A 15,526-nucleotide genomic window follows, 5' to 3' on the forward strand; every position below is an offset into this window, starting at 1 on the left:
ACAAATACCTACATTTGCCACTGCAAATGGCCAAATACACTTTCTGCACAGGACAAACTGCTCCTTCATACTGGAGCACAAGTAGTCCGCCATTCTTCACTACCCAAATGCATCGCTCTCTGCAGGATAAATGCTCAAGTATGCCTGTGTTCACAAGCTCTCGACCACAATGCTTTCTCAAGGTCCTGCCTTCCCGCTTGTGCAATGATGACAAGGTGCTAAACTGAGGGGCGCTGCAATGCTCAAGTATGCCCCACTGAACAAATCACATCTCCCCCTCTGATGCTCATAAGAGATCCACAAACTAACCCCCCCCCCACAGGCAGGTCAAATCGTGACCAGACGTCCCGATTTTGCCGAGACTGTCCCCAAATTGGGACCCACCTCGCCCTGAAAACCTGAACAGGTTTTATGGAAAGGGAAGGTGACCGCTGACAGTTGCATCACGGAATGATTGAATATTGATTGTGGGCAACACAAACAAGCATTGAAATACTTAATGTATTTTCCCATATCACATTAACCAGATCTCCGACATCGCAGGGTGGGCTCAAACCCCCAATATTTCAGGTACCCATCACACGCATTACCTGATTGGGCCACAAAGGCTGATTACAAAAAGAATACATAGGAAGACCTGTATTATTAATTGGCGCAATCACAGCAAAAGATACTTTATTAATGACATACTTACATTACACAGTCCAGTTACTGAAATACTGTGCAATGGGGTGTTTTGAGTGTTCACCTTGTAGCATACATGTCAACCCTCCCGATTTACAGACTCCTGATTTTTTATTGAAAAATCAGGCTATTTTTTTACTGTCTCCCACCTAAAATAATGATAACCCCAATGCAATCCTATAGGAAAAATACATTTTCCCTGATTGCTGTGGTGAAATATCCCTCTCAGGGGCTCCCGAATGTTGGCATGTTCAGGGTTTGAAATTAAGATTCAGTGAGCAGGAGCTAAAAACAGCTCCTGGGTGTCGGACGTCACACAGTAGGCAGGCGCTACCGCAGGGGAACCAAGGGCTACCAAAGATTCTGCTTTAACTTTTTGTCCATTTTGTGTGAACAATTGTGTTTAAATGAATATTAGATGTGTTCTAATTCTTTTTTATTAACATTCTCAAATACTTAAAGCTAATGTCACATTTACATGTCTGTAAGCCACCAGTTGGCCCTGGGAGCCAAAAGTAGCTCCTGGTAGATGTTGTTTTCAAGCTAACCAGGCTCTACTATGCTAGAAGCAGGAGCTAAATAGCGCCCAGATCACCTCAATTTCGAACTCTGCATCATGTCTTTGGTAATCTTTTTATGTTTGTGGCTGTCCCAGTTTTGTATATTGAAAATCTGGTCACCCTACCCTTTGCATGAGAAAACAAATCTACCTATCTGTAAACTGTTATACTAGAAATGCGTACCCAAATGTGTCTCTCTGAATAGGGTAATCATATATGTCGCACTGCACTAAACACATCTCCCCTCTCTGTTGCAGATAAAAAAATCCACAAAACACCCTTCTCCAGCGGGCAGGACAAAAAAAGCCTCCCCACGAGAAAACAAAAAAAATCTAAGCGTATTACTGTAAAGTGGGAAATTCGCCTTGGAACGGAGCAATACCCGTGCTCAGCCCCATTGCACAAACGAATTCCCCAAATACACCGAAAGATCCCCTCTTCCAGGCATGCCAAATCGCCCCGACCTATTAAAATAACAAGTTAACTTTACGGCTTAATGTAGACCAAATTCGCTCGGTAATGGAGAAAGGAGGGTGTTTTTATCAGCTACAAGGCACGATCCTGTCTTAAGCTGCGACCTTCTCTTCTCGACCACGAGGTTGCGCCAGCATTCCTCCTGCTTGTGCCACGCCGGGCAAAGACATCAACAGTATGCACGTGACATCCGAGACACGGCCGAACGTGCAACCCACGTGATGGCCGGAAGGCGGAGCGTTGCTAAGGTCCGTTTCTTGGATGGGAACTAGACACTACCGAGATGCAGAAGTACGAGAAGCTGGAGAAGATTGGGGAAGGTGAGGCCATACATTCTATAGTGCAGGGGTGAATGTTTAGTCTATTCGGGTTGTATAATATATATGTACTATATAACCCCCCTGCAGGGAGAGGAGTGTATTATTTAAAAGTGGGAATAAACGTGGCAGCTACATGAGACAACCATTACTCTCACAGGAAAGATCAGGAATGTATTATCTAGAAGAGAGAAAATAATTATTCTCCCGTATAAGTGGTAACCCGCAGGGTTTTAAGGCTCTAGAAAATAAAGCCTAGCCGTTTCATTGCATACCCCCCCCCCCCTGCCCGGCAGCCCTTTCATTAGAGATGCAGGGGTGATGATCTCTGCATGTCTAAAGAAAGGCAGTCCTTTCATTGGAGATGCAGGGGTGATGAGCCCTGCATCTCTAATGAAAGGAGTGTCTGGCAGGGGGTCAGTGACACAATAAAAAGGTACGGCTTTTTTTCTTCTACAGCCTGAAGCTTTCGGCTGCAAGTGAGCGCTTAAGGCTTTATAAAAAAAAAAAAAACACACCTTTTCATTGTGTCGCTGCACCAACCACCCCATGGGAGTGGGCGATGATCCGCATCACTAGTGAAAGGGGTGCCTGTCGGGGGATCAGCGGCGCTATTAACCGTCGAGGCAACACTTACCTTACCTGAATGCTGCCTGTTAGGCCATGTCCCCGGACCTTTAGCAAAAGGGGCTCTTGCGGATGTGTGGCCTTGTGGCCCAACAGGCAGCATTCAGTTGAGGTGTTGCCTCTTAATTGCGGCACTGACCCCCTGCCAGGCCATGACCCCTTAAGAATCCCAGCTCCAGCTTGAAGGCCACTTAAATCACCGGGTATCATGCTCATCATATTATTCATAGGGCAAGGTGTGGTACCCCTTCTTCGAGAGGATTATTCATCTTCGAGCAGAGTTCTACATTATTTAAGCCTAATTTTTTTTACTAAACCTGGATACTTTCTAATCGTCATTTTCTTCATTACTCCTATTCCCACTCTGCCTCGTCAGAACACTTGCATATGAGGCTTGTCTCCTTGCTAGGAACTCCCTCTTCCATGCGTTTTCCTACTGGCTCCCCATCCTCAAGTGATCTAACCTTCACTCATATCCATCATCCTCCGTTTCTTTCACATAACTGAGTCATGGGTCGGGTTGCCACTTGCCAGCAGAAGTCTGAGTTTTAAGACTCAGAAGCCAGGTAGGTTGCAGCAGGAGCGACCTGTGGCCTTTGAAGGTGCGTGTCAGCCAGGGCTGAATGGGTTTCCTTGGAGCTGTGATTTACAGCTATTTTATCAGAAAAAGGCTGCCAGCAGGCAGCAATCAATAAAAAGTGGGCCGTTTGCGCAAGTACACATGCAGTGACCCTTTCTCATAAGTACCAACCCTGCATGCAAAACACTAATGTTGGGGCTATTCATTTTGATGGCCCATGCGCGTTTTTCAAGTCAAGTCAAGACGACAGGTCTCACAAGCTATTTGTGAAAGAATAGGCCAATTCTATATTGATAAAACATTTTTTACAAGTCTGCCTGCTTGTTTGAAAGCGCATACCCCCCACACTTTTTTTCAAAACCGCACATTTTATTTACACTTTTACACAACTGGATGCCTGTTTTCAAAAATGAAATGGGCAAGCAACCTTTATTAATACAAATCGGCCACCTCCTTGTTGCAGTGTCATGCATAAATAGGCCACCTGGGCATGCCTCCTTTTTTGCATTCTGTCACAGCGCTGCAATGATAAATGAGAAGCAAAATTACGAATACCAGAATGCGGAGAAACGCACGGTACAGGATGCACTACTTACACCTGACCTACATGGTGCATCGGAATATGCATCTCTGCTTCACAACCACCAAATAGAGTAAGGAGGCAGTGGTGAGAAAGAAGCCGACTAGTGATCAGTGTTTGCTTTTTAGCCAGTGTCAATCTGCATTCGCTTTGTGGTACACATAGTTGGGAAAAGCTGAACTACAAGTCCCAGAATGCAAACCACTGTTGAATGAATTGCTACGGCTGGATGGGAGGTGTCAGACATGTTATGGAACCACTTCTCGATGCTTAAAGCTTTATTGGAATGTAGTACCTCCTCGGTGGGCCTGTCAAGTTAACCAATTTTTTGTGAGAGGTACACCATTCATGGATTCCCGGCCCATATCAATCTTCAAGCGTGCTTCTTGGAGATGTGCATTGCAATTGGGAACATTAAACTTCACTATTGAGTAGGGGAGCAAGATGTCTATAATACTGCTGTATTATATGCTTACCAAGTAAAACAACAAAGATTAAAATGGGGAGATTTAATAACAGGCAAGTTTCTGTAAAAGGCTGGGGGGAACGGGGAAACTCAATCACAAGTCAGTGTACCCTGCTCAGTCTCTTCTTATCTCACAAAATATATACAGTTCTGGTGGAAAATATTATCTGGCAAGATTTTACAACTGGACTGTGCCTCTAAAAGGTTGGTAGGGTTTGGGAATAGTCAGCTTAATGTTAGATGTACCTTAATCCGCTTTTAAACTTTCTTGCTCCTTTTTAAAATTAATTTTCTTGGGAAAATGTCAGCAGACCATTCTGTTATTGATGTTCACTTTATAAAATGGTGTCAAAATCACTCTGAACGTTTTTTCGTTATGAATTTCTTTTGGAATGTTGACTTGGTGGGTTAACCTGCCAGCTGCAGTGATTTATGTGAAACCTGCCGCTAGATCACTGCTGCAGGTTATTAACCAACTGAGCTGTCCTAAAGATTTACCAACTTTCAAAGCTTAAAATAAAGCTTCTAGGTATGATTGTACAGCTCCTTTCAAAACTAAGACGTTTTTTGGGGGGAATTAAATGATCAATGCCATCTATTGATCTGGCAAGATAGACAAGTGGATTAATGCACATCTTGATCAAATCTGAACAGCTTGATGCACACCTGCCTAACCACCAGGATTGGTTTGCAAAGGTAGCGGGCGCCACTCTCTCGATAGAACAAGGCTTGATAACCTGTTCAGTGGTTATTAACCACTTGAGAGTTCGCAGCCACTGCTTTTTCTCACTGTGCCTTTCACAGATGGGAAATATCCATTTGCATATCAGTCTTTGTCCTGCCCAGGGCAGTCCAGCACCGAAATGCAATGGCAATTCCAACCTGAACGAGAGTACAACCAGCAACCCCATACACGTGTTTCACCCTTGTTGGGGATCATCAGTGATTGGCCCAGATACCTTGGTTTTTTTGAGACTTTTGCTCGGGAGAAATGGAGACCTACAGATTTCTGATGTGCCCGTCCGTCTCAGTGGGGGCAGGGGAATAAAGCTGTAAAGCTTGGATAACATACCAGCAATCAAACCTTTGCAAGGCACAGTGTCGTCAGCTCAGTGAGAGGAATGTTCCTATCTCACACGTACAATATGATGTCAAGTCCTTAAGTGGTAGACTGGTCTCAAATCCTACCGTAATCTTTTAACTAAAGTGTGTGATCCTTGACAATCTGTGGCACATCTAATGTGTACTACATAAGCTCTGTTTTTTTCCCATCAAATAGAGGAAGATTTAATATATATTTAGATTTGCCCAGAGGAAAGAGTTAAAAGTGAATATTATAAGTGTTACATTTATTTTCTACATAGTTAAAAATGTTGGCATGAGTGTGTGTGCATGATATTATACCCACCTTTTTTTTACCCTGAGCTATCACAATGGCAGAATGTTTAATAACTAGGAGCAGTGTTGGGCGCATGCTGCTAATACAAATACCAGACATTTCAGAATGTTTGACTTCTACTGTAGGCAGGTCTGGCTTGACAGTGGATCAATTTTTGTCAGAATCGGATCAGCTTTTCTTCATTCCAAGGTAAAAAATGTATGGTATATAATTGTGTAAAATGTCATTTTAGCCATACATAATTATCTTTTATTTTAATAATGCATGTCACTTTTTTAAAAGCGAATATATGTCAGTTAAAAACATAACTGCTAGCATGATTTTTTTTTTCTTTCCCCTTAAATTTTTTTAATTTGTGAAAGGGTTGGGGCTTTTAAAATGTAGGCTTGACTAAAAGTCCGGTTTTTGCTTCAAAGAAAGATTGCAACCCTATTCATGGGACCCTTCGCAATGTGGCAGGGAGAGCAGGGACATCAGTGCTGTTATGAGGAAGAGTAGGAGTAGGAGTAATGTAGATTGTCTGTAAGTAATCTGGCCATTACCTTCACGTCCCTCCTCCCAGTACTTGCCTATGAGATTTTCCAAAGGTTCTTTTCTTGGGAAGGGGCCCAATGACAAACCACTGCAACACAGAATGCTTGCATTGCACTCAACACCAACTTTATTGAGCATATACATTTGTGAAATCACCAATCCCTCTGTGAGTTCCTGAATGTAGCACACCAATACCAAACGAGGTAGCCCTTGGATCATCCACATTCAGTTTGTAATGTCTTGGCTGCTCTGCAGATCTCCTGGAGAGACATCTCTTGCGCACTTGTCCATTAATTGGCCATACTCCTGGGGGAGCTACCCTGCACTGCCCCGTGGGTTGTAAGGCCTTTCTGTCATATGCCCTTTGAATGACTTCCTTAATTCACCAGCTAATAGTCACTCTGGAGGCCTTTTTGCCTGCACTTCCTGGCCACAAGCAGATTATCAGATTAATTGATGGATTATGTGTCTCAGATACTCAAGGACTGTTCTATACAGAACCAGACGGTGCTAGTCTTTTTTTTTTTCCTCTTTGGACCCTGGCTTTGGAAAAAATACGGGAGTACAGTGACTGGTGGAATTTGGACACATGATGGGTCGCACCTTAGAACAGTAGCATCTTGTTAAATCTTTAGAAAGCGGGGTCTGGATAGTAGGGCACTGTTGGCTCCCAATCTCCTAGCCAATGGCAGTGAGGAAAGTAGTCTTTAGAGTCAGCATCCTCAAGTCCTACAATTCAAGTGTTTAAAATGGGTCTTTTTGTAGCATCGCAAGGACCATGGGAATGCCCCAAGGGGTATCTCCAGATATCTTTATGGGCCTAGAGATGATCTTAAGGAGTTTTGATACCACCAAGTCCTCTTCCGCTGTTGAAGACCAGTACTCCCGGACCATTGTGCCATTAAGGAAGATACAGCTAAATCCTTCACTGCACCTTCCTTGAGAAATCTTAGTATTTCTGGAAGCCTGCGTTCTAGAGCAGGAAGATTTTCTCCTGCACCAGGCAACAAAATGTTTCCAGTGTCAGTCATATGCACGGAGGATGGAGGAACTCCTGGCTCCCTGAACTGATGCTGCAACTTGGGCGGATAACCCTAGTAATTGTAAGCCCCTCCTTTCAACTTCCACTCTGACCATTGAATGGAGCAGCAGGAGATGTGGTCCGTAGGACAATTCAAAGAGGAAGGCCATTTGGGGATCAACGACTGTGGTTCCATCCGCAAATCCAGCAGGAAGAGCAACCATCTTCACCTCCCCCAAAACTGTACTACTAAGATAACTGTAACCCTGCTGTTTCTGATCCTCCTAAACACACCCGGTATCAGTGTCCGGGGGCCATTCTGACAACATTTCATCAACCCCCCCCACCCACCTCCCACAACCCCCTGAAGAGAGAAATCTGTAGAATTGAGTATTCTGGGAGGAGGCAACTGGGTCTATCCACTGGGTCCCGAAACCTCTGGTAGATCTCCAAAAAGACCCGACCCCATAAGAAGTACTCTCCCTTTCCTGGGAATTGTTTGCTGAGTCTGCAGTAACATTTTCCACTCCTCAAAGTGGACTGCCACTAGGGACACCAAGAACCTCTCTGCCCATATACCAGCCTCTGTTGCCAACACATTCTGTGCCCTGACTATTGTTTCCCCTCCTCCCCCCCTAGACAGTTTATGTAATAAAGGGCTGTGGCATTGTCCGTTCTCACTACAACTGCCTGAGTCTTCACTTGAAGACCTGTAAGGCCCTCCATATAGTAGCCAGTTCCTTACATTTGGAGGATTTGTAGAGATCTTTTCCTGATTAAGCAAGCTTCCTTGGGTGGTTCCCCAGACTGTGCCATTGGTGTCGGTGGTAAGGATGATCTTTGTTGACTGAGTCAAGCTTACTCCCTTCCTGAGGTGAGACCGGGACCCCCACAACTTCACATCCCCCTCAGGGAATCCTTTATTGGGATAAACTGATTGATGCTTTGAGAGGATGCACTCCAATGTCTCAGAATGTGAATCAACAGCGGCTTCAGGTGTAGTCTTGCCCATGGTATCACAAAGACGCAGGATGCCATGAGACCCTGGAGCCTTAGTAAGTCCTGGACTGTTCACTTGTCCATCCTCAAAAGTGATTTCAGTAGATGTTGCGTCCGAAAAGCCTTGTCGAGGAGAAGCTGAGCTCTCCCATCCACAGTACAGAACTGTGACCCTATGAGCTGTTGGTTTCTCGACAGAATCAGCGGGGATTTGTCTCTGTTTATCTGGAACCATTAATTGGTCCGTGCTAGACAAACCTTTTGTAAGTGTCTGTCAACTCTCTCAATGACACCTTGACCATACAGTCATTCAGATGGGGTAGACTTGGATCCCCCCTAGATGGAGGGCCATCAGCAGAGGGACCAGAAGTTTAGTAAAGACTGTGGAGGCCTTTTAGTCCTAGTGGAAGGACCCTGAACTGGAAATGGTCCAGCCGCACAGTGAAACTCACCTGCAGATGGGAAAGTGGTAGTACGCATCTTGGAGATCGATGGACACCAGCCAGTCCCTCTTCTGGACATCCAGAAGGATCCTTTGAACCTTCTACATCTTGAAGGGGTGTGTTCTGACAAACTCGTTCAATGCCTTCAGATTGATGATTAGGTGTATTTTGTGGTTGGGCTTCAAAACCAGAAACACCCTGGAATACAAAACCTTGACCCTTCTGTGCTTTTGGGACTTTGACAATTGCCCTCTTCACCAATAGACCTTGGACCGCCAACACCAAAGCCTCTCCCTTTTTCTGTCTTGTGGGCAACCATGTCCAACTCATCCCTGAGGTTCTGGGGAATGGACGAGAACTCCATCTGGTGACCCAGGTGAACCATCTTCTTGGCCCAGTTGTCTAGAACTAGCCTGTTCCACACCCAAAAATAATGTACCTATCTGCCTCCTACAGGCCATCTGTAATCAGGGCTTCTGACCTTTGGGTGGGGATTGCGCTTTCCTGAAGGGTCGCTGAAATATGGCCTTGTCGGATCTGATCTGCTTCCTTGGTTCTTTTTGAGGCTTCTGTATCCTTAAAATCTCACTCTGGATGAAGTTTTCTTTTATAAATTATCTACGTGCTTCTCCGCTTTGGCCACTCTATGCTCTTTATTCTCTAGCGTATCACCAAATAGCTGAGCTTCATTGAGTGGACCTCTGAGATCCATCTGGTTTCCAGTCCTGAAGATGCATGTGCTGCTGTCCAGAGATGGGTGCCCCATCACCACAGCAATACCCCTCACACCGTCTGAGTTCTGGTATGAATTCAACCTGCTTCTGCATGTCTGACAGTGTGAGGGCGCAGTCAGAGCCATCTTCCATTGATTTCTTCAGCTTCCTGGTGCCTGCTAGCACCATCGCTGCTGCATACAACCCATAAGTATTTGCTCTCATGGCCAAATGGGAACCAGCGTATGACTTCTTTAAGGCAGAGTTCACTTTTATTATCCATAGATTCTCTGATGACAGCTTGCTCTGCAAACATAGAGGACCTCCCTACAAGGCTCACCAGTATATCATCCACTTCAATGATCACTGGCAGCTTCTCTTCTTCACCCATGAATCTGGGCGTGGTAATATGTAAAAGTCCCCAAGTCCTTCCATTCCCATAAGATATTAGTCTATGTCTGGGATCATTGGGGGGGCCAACCTTGGGTATATGTTTTATACTGCTGTATCGTGGAATCCACAACACCTGCAGGTGGAGGCAGCCATTTACTCCTGGGTCTGTTCAATTACCCTTTCCACTTGTACCCTATCTAGGTATTTGCCTGGAGCCTCCTCGTCCTCCTGGGAAGACCGGGAGCTAGATTGGGGGGGGGAGAGGAAGAGGATGAAGAGCTAGTCCAAGAAGAAGGGGACACAGAAGTGGAAGGGGAGGAAGCCAATATTTCAGTTAGTCAGCCCTTCAGCTCTTCCCTAGAGACCATCACTGTCTTATGATCACTGGCGTGGGATTTCCTTTTCTTTATGCCTGGTTCTGGAAGAGGATTCCTCTTGTCTCTTCCAGCTGTTTACATTGCTCATTGTAACCAGGACTCTTCTGCTTACTAGGAGAGTTGCCTAGCAACCCTCCCTGGAAGAGCGATTCTTAACTAGGCCCTCTTTTTTTGTAATTTTTTTTTTCTTAACAAGTCTTTATTGTGCCTGGCATGTAGGCTCTCACCAAACCCAGCGTCCGTGACGGGAAACCTTGCTGTTGCCTTTTAAGAAGTTTGATCGCCTCCCCCTTCAGCTGTCCCTCCACCTTGCCCGACTTCCGGTTTCAGGCACAGAACGTGTCCTGGGACTGATGTCCATGGCACTGCCTGCCTGTCGCACCGTCCCACTGACTGTGATGACCAGATCCCTTTCACCCTGCTGTGGATACTCTGGCCCTTGTCGCCTGGGGATATGATCGTTCCCATATCGGAATGTGCACCTGCTGCTTCACCCTCACATGCCTCGGCATCCCCTAGCTACCTCCTCATCAGTTCCCGCAAGGTGAGAGGAACCGGTGAGGGACTGGAGCCGTTGCCCCACTGTACCCCGCACAGGAAGAAAGCCTGGAACAGCTGATCTTCCTCTGCAGAGAATCAAGAATAAACTGAGGATGATGGGTAAGAGGGGAGGTTACACCTCCCGGGCAGGGGCGGAGAAGTAGGAAAAGGCTTTGGGGGGGGGGGGGGGCAAGCCTCATAGATAGGTACTAGGACGAGGAAGAGGAATGTGGAGGCAGTGGAATGATATGATATAAGTAATTTATAACGCTCCTGTACACAAGTGTTTCTAGGCGTGACAAGACAAGGAAGGGGGGAGACAAAGGGAGGACAGAACAAACAATCTTACTAGGCTTTGTGTCATTCAGATCGTGCAAGTGCAGGGGGCAAGGGAGAGAAGTGCCATGGGTAGGGAGCGGCGAGAGTGCAATAGGCAAGCTCAAGGGCTGCTCGGGGGGGCTGGCTCAAGTAAGTGCAAGGAGGCAGGGGACTGTAGGGTTGCAGATACAGTCCCTAAGTGTGAGGGAGACCCGGAGGCAGTGCAAGGGGCTACTGGTCGTGAAGGAGCCTGGTGCGTGTAGGGTTCAGAGCGTGGCCAGGTAACCAGTTAGCGCAGCAGACCGGTACATCAGCAGGGGGGCGAGAGAGAAGGCGGAAGCAAAAAGGAAGGTCTTGAGTTGCTTCTGTAACCTTAGGTGGTCCTGCTCAAGTTTGAGAGAGGCAGAGAGGCTGTTCCAGAGAGAGGCCCCAGCCGAGGACAGAGATATAACCCTCCCCACCCCCACTCTCTGCCTGGAGAAGCGTCTGACCCTCCGAGAGTTGGAGGTGGATGAGCAGAGGGCTCGAGAAGGTGAATGTTTAGGAAGACTGAGTTGGATGTAGTGTGGTCCCTGGCCCCAGAAAGCATTGTAGAGAATGCAGAGGGTCTTGAACTTGATCCTTGCAACCACCGGGAGTCAGTGGAGAGATTTCTGGGCTGGAGAGATACGGTCCTTGGCCTCCAGCCCAGGGATAAGTCTTGTAGTCCTTTTCTGGATTAGTTGCAAAGAGCGACGAGTAGAGGTAGGCAGATTTATAAAGAGGCTGTTGCAGTAGTCCAGCCTAGAGAGAACCAGGGCTCTGGAGTCAGTGAGCTTCTGGGTGAAAGTGAGAAAATGTCGAATACCTCCGAGGAGGTGCAGCTGGTAGTGGGACTTCTTAGAGATGTCCGTGATGTGAGGAGAGAAGGATAGGGTGGAGTTGAAGATGACACCAAGGTTTTTTGTCTCACAGGAAGGTGCAGGTAGAGGGCCCAAGGAGGGTGGCCAGAGTGAAAGAGGGAAAGCAGGAGCAGGGGTTCCAGTGAGAAGGATCTCAGTCTTACTGGGCACACCACTCCTGAATCGTGGATAGACAGTCAGGATTGAGCGTGAGGGAACCCTGAAGGAGAGCAGAGTGTCATCCGCATAAGACTGAAAGTTAGGAGAGAAGGTAGAGATAAGCTGGGCCATAGGTGCCAAGTAAAGGTTGAGCCAGAGTGAGGGGTTAGAAACCTGGGGAACACCACATGTGGAGAGAGAGAGAGGTGGTGGAGAGAAAGGACCCCAATTGAACCTGGGAAGGTTGTTCAGAGAGGAAGGGGGTCAACCAGGCTAGGGCCTGACGTGTGATGCCCAAGTTGTCATGGAAATGATTGATCAGGATGGCGTGGTTGACTGTGTCGAAAGCAGAGGATAGATCAAGGAGTGTGAGGTCAGAAGGAAGGCTAGAGTCGAGATTAGAGAGCAGGTCTTCACGGGTGTTCAGGAGAACAGTTTCCGTGCTTCTGGCTTCTCTAAAGCCAGACTGGTGGTCATGGAGACAACCAACAGATTCAGTATGGAGAGTAAGTTGGGAGATGACCAGCTTTGTGAGGATAAGTTGAGAGGTGTAGACAACGACAGGGGAGGAGAAGTCGGTCCACTTGAAGAGGGTGACCTGGCCAGGTGGCCTGTAGATGGTGGCCACAGTAAGAGAGAGGCCGGTGAGATAGAGAACAGGCATTCAAAGGATGAGTAGGCCTGCGTTGGAATGACAGAAGCACACATCCACTCCAGGAAGATCAGGGCTACTCCACCTCCAGGACAGTTGGGTCTGGGTTCAGAGAGAATCTTGTAGCCATCAGGGAGGAGAGTGTCAAAACTCGTGACAGAGCTGGCTGTGAACCATGTCTCGGTGAGACAGAGGACATTCAAATCAAGTTCTTTGAGGGGTCGTCAGGTGTCAGAGGAGTGTTTGACAGCAGAGCAAGAGTTAAGAGTAGCGACGTGGAGTAGTTTGCCACATTTGTAAGACTTCCGTGGAGGGGTATAGGCATGAGGTACGCCCTGTGGCGGTGTAGGGCCGAGAGTGGGCATAGGAGGAAGAAGATGGCAGAGTAGTCAGAGTTGGTTAGGGGGATGCTAGAGAGGTGGCGGATGAAGGAGGCGGCAGAGAAGATGAGGAGGGTGCGGAAGAGGGTGGTGGTGGAGGAGCCTGAGAGGTATAGGTAGGAGTAACAGGAGAACGAAGGAAGTTGCTCTGTCTGCTTCGGCACCCTGCACCTGTTACCCTCTGATTTCGGTCCCAGATCCCTGCCCACCCAGCCACACACCCGCACTGCCTCCTGGCAATCCTTGCACTTGGGTCTGTATCTGTAACCCTACAGTCTCTTATCAGACACCCCTTGTCTGCACTTTAAACCTTGCACTTGCCACCCTGGTGCTGCACTACCAGTTGTTGTTGTTTGTATCCCTTGCTCAGCATTTTCCACTTTGTCCCCTCTCCCATGCACTTTTCCCCCTTCCCTCTCCCCTGCACTTGTGTGTTCTCAATGTCACTGGGCCTAGTAACATCGTTGTTTTGTCCTCCCTTGTTCCCCTCCCTTGCCTTGTTGCACTCTGAAACACTTGTGTATGAGCACGATACAAATAAAATATCATATCATATATATCGCGGAAAACGTCTATCGAAAAGGAGGAGATTGGGCTGAGAGCCCTCGACCAAGACGGCGCCATTCAGATATACATTTAATGATGGCCTTGAAGGTGTGGAAGGGGGCCAGGAGGACCTCCCACTGAGTGCCACCATTAATGGGAGAGGATGAAAAAGGGGAGAGAACAGAGATCATATGGGTGGTCCATAGGCCTGGAGAGGGAACAACAAAGAGGATGTTGGTAAGGATCTGTCTGGTGGAAGCCCTGGTATAGGTATCAGCGATAGGGAGGCCTGGGTTAGAGACCAGGATGTCCCTTTTGAACTTCTTCCTTCCAGACTTGATAAGAGGGATAGGATAGGAGATAGAGTAGCAGTTAGAGAAGATAGGTGAGACTGAGAGCACCATAGAGGGTGTGTGGAAGAGCAAGAAGAGGAGGAAATCCAAACAGGATGGGTGGGGGGCACACTGGGGCACACAAAGGGGAGAGCACAAGGGGAGGACGGATACAGTCAACGCAGAATACAGTAGCAACAGTAATCACAGTTTGGGGGGGGGGGGCATAAAGAGGGAGACAGTCCAGTAATACAATAGAAACCACTGGGGGCTGGGTTGGGGGGGCATGAGAAGTGAGAGGAGACATGTAAACAATACAGTACAAATATGCAATACAATAGTGACCCCTGGGGAACCCAGGGGAGTAAGAAGAGAAATTCACACAATACAACAAAAAATATACAACCCAATAGTAACAACAGAGGGGAACCTGGAGTGGTAGGAGAAGAGAGAAGTGGAGCCTGAGGTGTGAGAGGAACCACGCACGTGGCTCAGGAGGACAGGGAAGTACACGCAAGGCTGGGAGAAGTGCAGCCTAAGTAGCTAGGGGAACAGTGCACGTTGAGTCGGTCAAAAAGGGGAAACACTTGCAAGGCTGGCGAGTTGCGTGGAGCGCAGTAGTGGCTACTCTCCCTCCCACAGACAACCATTTCATTACGCACTCTGCGCCGCTACCTTTTCGCTGCCAAATACCTGCGTCGCACAACACCGCAAGCTTTTAAAGGTTTTGAAGCGTGTATGTAGACGCAACGTATTACTGCGTCGCACAACACTGCGGCCTTGTACTGCGAGTTCTTTTGAATAAACTGTAGCAGTGTCTACCTCCATGTTTCTCTCTTTCAAAGAATTCCTAAAATCTGTGTATTCATTACTTGACTGGTTTACCTTTTCAACTCTTTCTTGGTTTTATCACATGTAGAGAGAATTCAGTTCATTCTGTGAAGGGATCGAAATGCCTAGTTTATGAGCTGGAGTTAAGAGCATCTTCTGGGAATGAAACCTCACACAGTAATCGGGAGCTACTTTTGTGGACTGAGGATTAGGCGGGCAACACCATTGGGCTGCAGCCTCCCACTCAAATTCCTGGCCCATGCTCATTTGACCTCACTTGCCTCCAGAGCTGTCAATAAGAAGACAATATGAGAGTCTTTTCCCCTTCGGCAGCAGCTGACCCTATACCTATTACTTGTGGAGTCCCTCAGGGATCCTGCGTCTCTCCGACCCTCTACAATATATTCACCAAACCTCTGTTCGACGATCTGGACAATCTCGGTATCACCTACACTAACTATGCAGATGATACACAGATTCTCTTCCCACTTTCTGGGGATCACAGCAGGGATGGGGAGTTGGTGAATAGAGTGTATCTCATCATTCAGGCATGGATGGCCACTCACGGTCTTTGCCTGAATGATGATAAGACAGAGTTGATCATTCTGGGCACACAAGCTAATATTAACAAATTGGGCCCGGATTACTCAGCCTTCAGCATAGACGGAAATGCCATTAAAGTCTCGAGGGAAGTAAAAACACTTGGTTTCTATCTCGACT

At 47.2% G+C, this 15,526-nt stretch overlaps 1 protein-coding gene and 1 long non-coding RNA gene across 2 annotated transcripts in view; one reads left to right on the forward strand and one right to left on the reverse strand.

The window, feature by feature from the left end:
- The window catches only part of LOC138567594 (uncharacterized), a 67,651-nt gene extending 65,791 nt beyond the window's left edge, over positions 1 to 1,860 (reverse strand). The window contains exon 1 of the long non-coding RNA XR_011302253.1: positions 1,735 to 1,860. This is a non-coding gene — a long non-coding RNA (uncharacterized lncRNA). The remainder of the gene's footprint in view (positions 1 to 1,734) is intronic.
- A 66-nt stretch (positions 1,861 to 1,926) lies between these two features.
- The window catches only part of CDK5 (cyclin dependent kinase 5), a 312,730-nt gene continuing 299,130 nt past the window's right edge, over positions 1,927 to 15,526 (forward strand). Inside the window, exon 1 of the mRNA XM_069645972.1 lies at positions 1,927 to 2,038. Within this exon, the coding sequence (XP_069502073.1) occupies positions 2,002 to 2,038 (37 nt within the window). The 5' untranslated portion in view covers positions 1,927 to 2,001. The remainder of the gene's footprint in view (positions 2,039 to 15,526) is intronic.

This window comes from Ambystoma mexicanum, chromosome 2p (assembly GCF_040938575.1).
Source record: "Ambystoma mexicanum isolate Mex_15411 chromosome 2p, UKY_AmexF1_1, whole genome shotgun sequence".
Classification (NCBI taxonomy): Eukaryota; Metazoa; Chordata; class Amphibia; order Caudata; family Ambystomatidae; genus Ambystoma; species Ambystoma mexicanum.